Source organism: Lineus longissimus, chromosome 8, assembly GCF_910592395.1.
Source record: "Lineus longissimus chromosome 8, tnLinLong1.2, whole genome shotgun sequence".
In the NCBI taxonomy this organism is placed as follows: Eukaryota; Metazoa; Nemertea; class Pilidiophora; order Heteronemertea; family Lineidae; genus Lineus; species Lineus longissimus.
Genome location: NC_088315.1, coordinates 7641292 through 7650885, shown reverse-complemented (window position 1 = coordinate 7650885; position 9594 = coordinate 7641292). Strand labels below are relative to the sequence as shown.

At 40.2% G+C, this 9594-nt stretch overlaps 1 protein-coding gene across 1 annotated transcript in view; it reads right to left on the bottom strand.

Moving 5' to 3' along the window:
- LOC135492647 (photoreceptor-specific nuclear receptor-like) overlaps positions 1 to 6534 on the bottom strand; it is a 58039-nt gene extending 51505 nt beyond the window's left edge. Inside the window, exon 1 of the mRNA XM_064779212.1 lies at positions 6424 to 6534. Within this exon, the coding sequence (XP_064635282.1) occupies positions 6424 to 6457 (34 nt within the window). The 5' untranslated portion in view covers positions 6458 to 6534. The remainder of the gene's footprint in view (positions 1 to 6423) is intronic.
- Positions 6535 to 9594: the final 3060 nt, after the last annotated feature.

The following is a 9594-nucleotide window of genomic DNA, read 5'->3' as shown; positions in this document are numbered from 1 at the left end:
AGTCAGGTGCACAGTTTGCCGGAGATCTGCTAAAGGGTCGAAACCTAAAACAGGCTGCAAAACAGAGAGCAATTGAAGCTGGGAAGAATATAGGTCGAAATGTACTTTCCTCGGTTCAGGAAATGTCTCAGGGTAATACAAAGGCTTCTAATAAAAAGAGGAAAGCAAAGACTTCTGCATCCAGTCTGAGACAGGCGAAGCGACGGAGAAGATCAACAAAATCGTCGGCAGACATATTTGAATAAGACTGTCAAAATGATCAGTGTTGGATCCTGTGAGTGCACAAAATCCGAACTGGAACTATTTTCCCTCCCACCAACGCTGACTAGCATTGAAAAAGCGCAGCATGTTGAATATCTACCTTTGGGGTCATTAGATGATGATACGCCAATAGAATTTTTCATCTCTAATCGTGGTGATGAGTACATCGATTTGGCTAAAACGTACCTTTATCTGGAGGTGAAAGTCACCAAAAGCGATGGCACTAACTTGGATGAAAATGAAAAGGTTGGACCAGTCAACTATTTTTTTCATTCCTTATTTAGTCAGATTGACCTGTCATTAAATGGTCAATTAGTCACGTCCTCTAACAACACTTACCCATACAGAGCCTACATAGAAACCTTATTATCGTACGGTCTAGAGGCAAAGAGGAGTCAGCTACAATCGGCACTTTGGTTTGCCGATGACCCTGGCAAATTTGAGAAAAACGACCCAGCCGGAGCAGACACTAATGGCGGTTTCAAAACAAGAGCAAAATTTATAGCGAAAAGCAGACAGTTAGACATGTTTGGAAGGTTACACCTTGATTTATGTCATCAGAGTCGTTACTTGCTGAATGGTGTAGATTTGAAATTAAGATTGAATCGTACAAAGAATAATTTCAACCTCATGTCTGATGTAGGCACTGAAGTGACAAAAATAAAGAAAGCTGTTCTTCTTGTTCAACAAGTCAAGCCTAACCCTGCTGTATTAACCGCCCATGCAAAAGCTCTTAATACCAGTAATGCTAAGTACCCCATTAGAAGAGTTGAGGTGAAAACATTCTCAGTTAATGCGGGCACGCAAACTGTGACTCGAGATAACGTATATTTAGGTCAAGTACCAAGGCGAGTAATTGTTTTCATGACAGATAATGCTGCATTGGTGGGTGCAAAGAATAAAAATCCATTCAATCTTAAACACAATAATCTTAATTTCATAAGCGTTGAAGCAAATAGTCGCACATATCCTGCACAACCATTGACACCATCTTTTGGAACAAATAATAGATACATCAGATCATACATGACATTGTTTACAGATACTGGAAAGGTTCACGACGATATTGGCAACGATATTACAAGAGAAAGTTTCAGAAAAGGGTACAGTCTTTGGGTTTTTGACTTGTCACCAGATAAAGAGGATGGTGATCATGTTCATCTAGTAAAAGAGGGAAACCTTCGACTAGATCTGAAATTTGAGGAGGCTTTGACAGAAACTACATCCGTTTATGTCTATGCCGAATTCGATAACGTAATAGAAATTGATCGTGCAAGAAATATCATCAAGGATTTCCAATGAATACTTTAGATTTGATTAAAGTAGCAAAATTACACCCGAAATTGCGAAAATATTTCAAAGGTGTGTATGCCCTAGATCAGATACCTACATTTGCTGATAGTTATCCTTCAGCATACATAATTAATACACATCCAATGAGAAAAGAAGGTGAACACTGGTTAGCTATATGGTTCGATGGTAAGTGCAAGGCAACATTCTTTGATTCGTATGGTTTACCGCCAAGAAGTAAACTCATCGTTAAATTTTTAAAGAGAAATACTTCCTGGTGGACATACTCCAGCAAAGTTTTACAATATCCTTTCTCATTGCTTTGCGGTCAATACTGTCTGTACTTCTTGGTGAAAAAATCACTAGGTTACTCTCTAAAGAACATCTTATCCGGATTTCGAAATGATCTTGAAATTAATGATAAAAATGTTGTAAGGTTTCTAAAGAGAACATTTGCATAATTCTGTTATCAACAACCAATCAAAGCAAAGAAATGCTTATGAAAATTATATAAAATGAATATGTCTGTTGATAGTTGGATATTAGGCACTAGGTCATGGCACAAGCTCAGTTAACTTGGAACGATAAACGCTCAGTTGAAGTGATGATGGAGGAAGAACAACATAATGATGGGAAAAAGAAACAGAAAGCTGAGGCCAGGTCTAAACAGAAGTCCGCAAGTATGGTTTTGTACTTAACACCGAAGATCATCCTCGCAATTTGGAAGGAAAAGGAGCAAATAAGGATTCAGATCGATGATGGTGAAAAAAAGATAAACATACCACCTGAAGTTTGGAGGATTCTTCATTTATCGGCAGAAGCCATAACATTGCTTCTAAGTTTTGTAGAAGGACAAGGTGGAATTGCTGAATATTATGATTCGTATTACAGGACATGTCAACAAGGACAAAACCCTGATCATAAAATCTCCTCAGAACTTAGGAATCAGTTATCGATTGCAACTAGTGTGAAATAGTTTCAAGGTCAAGGACTTATATGAATGAGGTCAATCTTTGTTCTACTGACCTCATTAACAGCAACCAATCACAATTCGTTACCCGAATGACGTCGACCAATCACAATCACTCTTTCATCAGTCACGTGCAATATATAAGGACAAAACGCCATGAGTGCTCACATTCACTTCAAAACCTGCAAGTGCAAGAGAATGGAGAACCAAACTACCAACAAAAACCACAAAAACAACGCTGAAATGGATAAAGTAACGTCCACCCAGACCAAGTCACCTGCGAAGAATGAAACAATCATGGAAACTCCGAAAGTAACCAGGCGAAGAGGGGTACGGTCTACAGTCCTCGATCTCTCAAACGCTCCTAGTGCACCAAAGAAGGCAAGGAAAGCTGCAGCGCGTACTCCGTTCAATGAGAGGGAAAAAGAAATGCTGCCACAATGCTCGAGTCGTGTAGAACAAGAGACTGAATTGCGGATCCGATCCGATGAAAGAGGTGTTACATTCTCCTATGGTACAAAATGGATCCGTCTCAGTAAAACGGGTTTCCTGAATCTGAAGAATCTCGTGGATACCATCGATAAAAGGATCGTCGAAAGTCATGAGGAACGTTGGACTCTGGAGGACCACATATTTGTTCAAACGAGGTTCTTTAACAATAAAATGAATGTTGACATTCGCCGTTTTTTCATCAGCAATGACAACGATCCTGAGAAAGATTCCGAAAAATCGCAAGCAACTCTTTTCAGGCCGACTAAATGTGGTGTGTTCCTGAGCGTCCCTCAATGGAGGGAAATGTCGAGCAAGTTTAAAGAACACACATGTGAGGATTCATTGAAAATAACTCCACTCGGTCGACTCACTATTCAGGTACTAGGGCTGTACCTTTCAAAGATCGGTCAAGGTTTCGTGGATCTTGAGTGTGATGGATGCCTGAATGATTGGCCTAGTCAAACAGATCATGTTTGCTGCATGCAGGAAGACTTTGCTGAATGTCAGAAACAGATTCGAAGGAATCATCTAGACAACCTGAAAAAGAGCACCAGTATTCTTTATTTCACCCTTCGCCTGGCAGAAACCGCACTGGGGTTGGGCATTGAAATAAACCGCACGCCAAGATATCTGTTGAATAGAGCTTTTAACGATTGGACTGATGAACTTATCGCTGAAATTAAGTCGATTGAAAAGGCTGACGATGACGATGATGGTATTGTTGCTGATGAGGAGGAGGAGGAAGGAGAAGAAGACAAAGAGAATGCCATTGTTGCATCGGGAGGATTTAAAACGGACCACATTCAGTAAGACTATATATGGATATGTGCGTATGAAACATTCAAAAAGGTGTACAGTACTGTTTTTTCAACATAAAGGATTGCAGAGTGAAATTTGTTAGCACTTCATACAGACTTGCATGGGATTACTTAGACTATCATGTAAATATTTACCTGTGGACAATGCCTACACAATGCATTTGGAAGACTATTTAGCTCTTGATCATATATTGACTAGTATCGGAATATTATTAATATCACTTTTGTGCATGATAGGAAAAGAGAAGCAAGTTGGAATATACTTTTCCTCTTTTTGGTTTGTATAATATGTTTAAAATATGCATGCTGTGCTATGGTTATTTGTTTTTACTAATGCCATTTTTATTATTTTATATCATGTACAATGCTTTAACAAAAAATAAAAAACAGTAGCATGGGCTACTTGGGGAAGAATTGTGAACGATTGAACTAGTTGCAACACTGATCTTCAAACTCTACTTTGATGATGTGACCATGACCTCTACATACCCTATTTTGGATATTTTAACGTTACTCCAATATGGGCCATGGTCATAACCCACTTTGGATATTTCACTATATCCAAAGTAGGTTACTAGGCCATGACCCACTCTGGAGATTTTACACCATATCCAAACTAGGTCACTAGGTCAGGTCAACTTTCAAACTTCTCATACACAAAGTAGGTCAGTAGGTCAGTAGGTCACTAGGTCAAAAGTTCATAATTTTCCCCAAGTAGCCCATATACTACTGTAGTACCCTCTTATCTAGCTCGCACAAAATCACTGATAACCAACTGTGGGTCGTGGTCCCGCTCTCACGATCATGGCAGAGAGAGGTCAAGATTTTCCTCCTCCCAGCAACTCGACTTCGTAACCTAGGAAACCATAGGCGCTTGGCTGATTAGCTCAACACTACGCATGCGTCAAGTACCTTGAGTGCGCACTACGCGTGCGTGGAGGGTTGTTGTGAGAAGTACGCATGCGTAAGTGTGCCTAGATTGTGGGAACTGGCCACAAGTTGTCCATGGATCAGAGAATAAACCAACAGAGTTTGATCCCTCAGTGCTGCGTTATCACATTTCCAGAGATAGAGCATGGACGACTCTGTTGAAAGTCACTTGAAGCGCGCTGATAACGTTTTACTTTCAGCCGCAGTCCGGAAAATTTGGCATAAGGGCATCCCGGATGGGCTATTCCGCAATAAAAATATGCACCCAAATACTCATACCAGTTTATCACAATGGTTTTTCTTCCCAAGTCCGAGAGCGTGATTCATCATAGATTCTATATAGATTCATCATAGATTCTATGATGAATAATTCCATCACCGAATCTATGATGGACAGGCCGTCATAGATTCTATAATGGAATCCGCTAAAAAATCTATGACAGGCGGCCATTTTTTTTAATTTACACTAGAATCTGTGAATTTAATCTTATTTTCAAGTATTTTGAAGACTGTCACTTGAGTGGTTTATATACTTGTACTTTCACAGTACATGGATTTATAATATTTACACGCACTGTGATATAACCTACAGTATAGAAATCTATGACTGAATTCGCATGGAATCTGTACATGGGCATCATAGAATCTGTGATGAGAGATTCGATTTATAACGTGGTTTGTGATAGCCAATCCATACACTCTGCGAGGGAAACTTTTGCCTGTGATCGTAATCGTATGCTGAGACCTGAATGAAGTTGAGAAGGTACCTGTCTGTTCTTGGCAACGCCCGTAAGTAGTTAAATACCCTTTTCTGCGACACGTGGCCGTCTTGAATATTCAAAAATGAATATAGGATTAAAGAAGTGGTACATTCGACAAAACTGCAATTAGAATTACTGCCCAAGGCCGGAATATGGCCACAGGCGGCCATTTTCTCTATGTGCCACGTGATCTTTTGATGGCAATATGGCCGCGGGCCGGATGTGGCTTACCCGGGGCGTGGCCACCTGCAATATTGGCGAAGTTTTGTTTTCACACCGGCCATGATTACTCATTAGTAACATGACAGTGGTCATTTGACGATCATTAAAAAGGAATATTTTCTTGACAGTACACAGGTTTTTGAGTACTCATATCAATATAACGGCGACACATAGCAATAGTATCAAAGGTCAAAATATAACAGTATTCTATTGTAAAACACGCGGATAAAACATCGTCAGGGAGAAGTATGCATGTACATGTAACGTACATTGAGGAGGGATGTTCTCCTAGATGGAGGTGGCACAGTTCAAACAATTTTTGAAAAATGACCACCAATTTCATCTTGCGGGGTGTTTCACTCGCATCCAAGTCGGCTTCAATAGCACGACAACCAGGTTTCTCTGACTGAGTATTTAAAACACGGTGTAAAATGATGGTTTTGTCGATTTTGTCCTCATTTTGAAAGGAAGCGAAGTGGTTCCTTTCAGAAGTGAAATCATACCAATCAGTTTTCTACAGGTTAATATTCTTGACGCTGCAAATTCACTGGAAAAGAACGGTTATTATTTACCTGACTATGACTACTTAGAATGATATTTTGTATATTTTTCGTTATTAATCCATCTTTGTTCATTTTTAAAAAGCAATAAGCGACGACACGAAAATAACGTCACTCACCCAACACGTCCTGTGAAGTCGTTGGACTCAACATTTTGAACGGGCCGCGACAGAACTCCAGATTGAAAACGGGGTCTTTCCTCTCGATTGTGTATCCTTCCCTCGCGCTTCGACCCTGTTACAAGTCTGACTTTTGATATGTTGTCTCGTGCGGTGAAAAGTGACGGACCAGGACCGAGAGCCGCCAATAAGTTCCGTCACCATCACATACCTCGTCTCCAGGTGCTTGAGTGAACAACTCGGTCCATCAAAGTTAAAAGATACCAGGAAAACAACAAAACCTTACAATTTCATAACTCATGATCGGAATCATCCACATTATTTACAAACATATTTCATTTCTCATTCAAAATTGTATGTTTTGTGCAACTTCTTCTGCACTTTGTACACTTTGTATGACGATCATGGAGGCGAGGTCTACGTGGGAAAAAACAGCTGTGGGCGCGAGCCGATCGCGGATGCTGATTGGCTATTCAGATGACAAGCAGACGATATTCGGATTGTTGACGTGCGTTTCGCGGCTATGGGAGGCAGCGTTGCCTTGTTTTGTGAGCAACTAATTCAAGTGCTCCTCCATAAAGAGACCGGGATGGACAAATGCACAGCCAAAGTGCCGCTGAAGTTAGCGCGTTAAGAATTCATGACAATTTAAAGCAGCGATTGAACGCTCACAGGTTGAACAATAGCTGCAGTGTTCAAGAACGGTGTAGATATCAGGCCAAATGCTGCTTGGCATCGATTTCGGAACAAATTACTAGCATAGGACTTGTAATTGTCAGCAGTTTTTAATGTTTGAATTGTCCGGTGTAGGTTCCGGTGTAACTCAAATCCCGACCCCTGGTATCTCGCGGTCGAGGGAGTCATTGCAGGGGGCTGATTATCCAGGATGTTTTACGTTTTCGGGTCGTGTACCAAACGTAGAATGGAAGATGCAACCTAAAACGGAAGAGCCCGTTTTTACACCCTTGACAAGTGGCCAGAAGATTCCGAATGTACATTTATTTTCCAACTTAAAGTGGTGAATAGAAAATTGTTCTTAGTGTGAAATACTTCTGCCCGTGAGTCAGTTGAACCTGCTATTAAAGAATCACCCAAACCGGTTTCTCACAAAAGATCTACCGAAATTGAAACTCTTCAAACCTGTTCCAGCTCTCCGCCTCTTTCTCAATTCTGTTCTAATTGGTGTTCATTTAACCTAATAACCATTGAATAACCATTGAGCGCGACATAATGCCCTCTCACTTGATATTGTAATCACACGGTTAGAGCCGTGGTGATGGTAACACTATCTCCAGCCTCTTCCGTGACCGCTGGTGTATCCATTCAACGATCAGCGCGGGTATCAAACAGGTTTCTGGGGTAAGGGAAGTCTACCGCCGGAATAAGTTAGAAATTGCCCCGTGGAATGGCTTTTTCTTGATAAGTCGATCCCAAGTTATGTTCAAGTAGGTTATACACTCGGTAAATAATAAAATAGCCAGTCGCAACATACTGTCACTTTCAAAATATGAAATCTCCAGATGAGGTAAACAGAAATATGAAAAAAAGTTGGTACAATGTATTTCATATACAAAATGTATAATTTATTGCTGGCAGGTCCTCCATCAAAGTGGCAACCATAAAAAAAATTATCAACGAATTCAACATCATGGTGATCTGAAGCTTGTGTGAAATAAAAATGTCGCTCTATTTCACACAAGGTTGATATCGCCACAGCTTGGCTATTGCAGGCAAAGAAAATCTCCACCCCAACACCAGCTTAAAAACAATGTAGCTTTCAACATGAAAAGGTGGATTTTCTAAAATCCTCCTCTTCTTCGCTCTTCCCTTGATCCACTCATGTTGCGGCGGTCTTTGACAAAATGCAAACGATGTGTGGAAATTTGCGTGGACCGACATGTGTTTATCACTCGCGGTCCTCATTTTCGGACTTTTTTTTCGCGGATACTCGGCTGTGTAAATGCCCGGTATTTAATTGTCTCGCTAGTATTTGATACGATAATTGCATAGTTTGGTGCAGGCCAGGCGAAACTCAAGAGGATAAAGGGAATGTGAGAACAGGATAGTCAGCACAGCCACAGGTCAATGAGTAAACCGTTAGTCAGAAATCTTTGTCATGATCAAGATCGGAAATACGATTTGTAGTCGAAAGTAAAGCAAATGAGCATATACTAACGACAGTCGAACGACATTTGTACTGTTCACGCTTTGGTGTTTTTTTTAATTCTTGAGTTGAGTAAAGTATAAACTTGAGTAAAGTTTCAAACGTTTAGGATGGGTTTGCTTTGCTTTTAACATGTTTAATATAGTATCTTCAACTTCTGTCAGTGCTTTACGAAGCTATACTTCCGTATCGTTCTTTGCTTTCAAACTATTCTTTAGTTCAATTTCTTCAATTCCACGTCCATTGGATTCATGGCCGAGTGCAATGTAAAGACAAAGACTATAGACAACAGATGCCAATCTTTAACGGTATTCCTAACCAAATGAGATACTTAGTAGCATGCGGCTGGTCAAGGGCCTGAGGACACAGCTTACGGCTTCATGTGGGTAAAGATCCCGCCCCCAGGGTAAACCCTTGTACCCTTACCTTGATTTTATCCCCGAGGTATTGCCAACGGGCCGAAGGACAATCATAGACATTGCCGTTCTGTCCAAATCTGGCCTCCGGGATGCCAAGTGTTCTGTTTGTTTATTCACAAATTTCAATCCAGCTTCATTAGCGATTTTTAATTGTGTGGTTGGGGAGGAATCATCTGTCGTGGTCAGATATAACGATCGAGATACCTTCGACCCTTTCTTCGCAAACACATGAAGTATCATTGCTTTGAAGAAATTACAATACACATGTATACATACATGAACTTCATCTGTAAATTTCAATTTTAGATGATACTTTGAAGAATAGATGTAAGTACCAAACACACATGTATGGCAAAAAATGCTACCAACTCCAAATCACCAATTTGGGAAAGTTGCCCTCGTGCGTCTCATTTAGAGATTAAGTATAGTATTCGCCTTTTCAATACTAATAAATCTTCGTCGTTATCGTTATCGTCGTATAAATTGGTCTCGGTTTATTTTTAAAAATTATCAAAAATACAATGTTAGTTAAGGTAACCTTGGAATACAATTTTAAAAGACATACTTGGGCTTTCTGGATGTCCATGT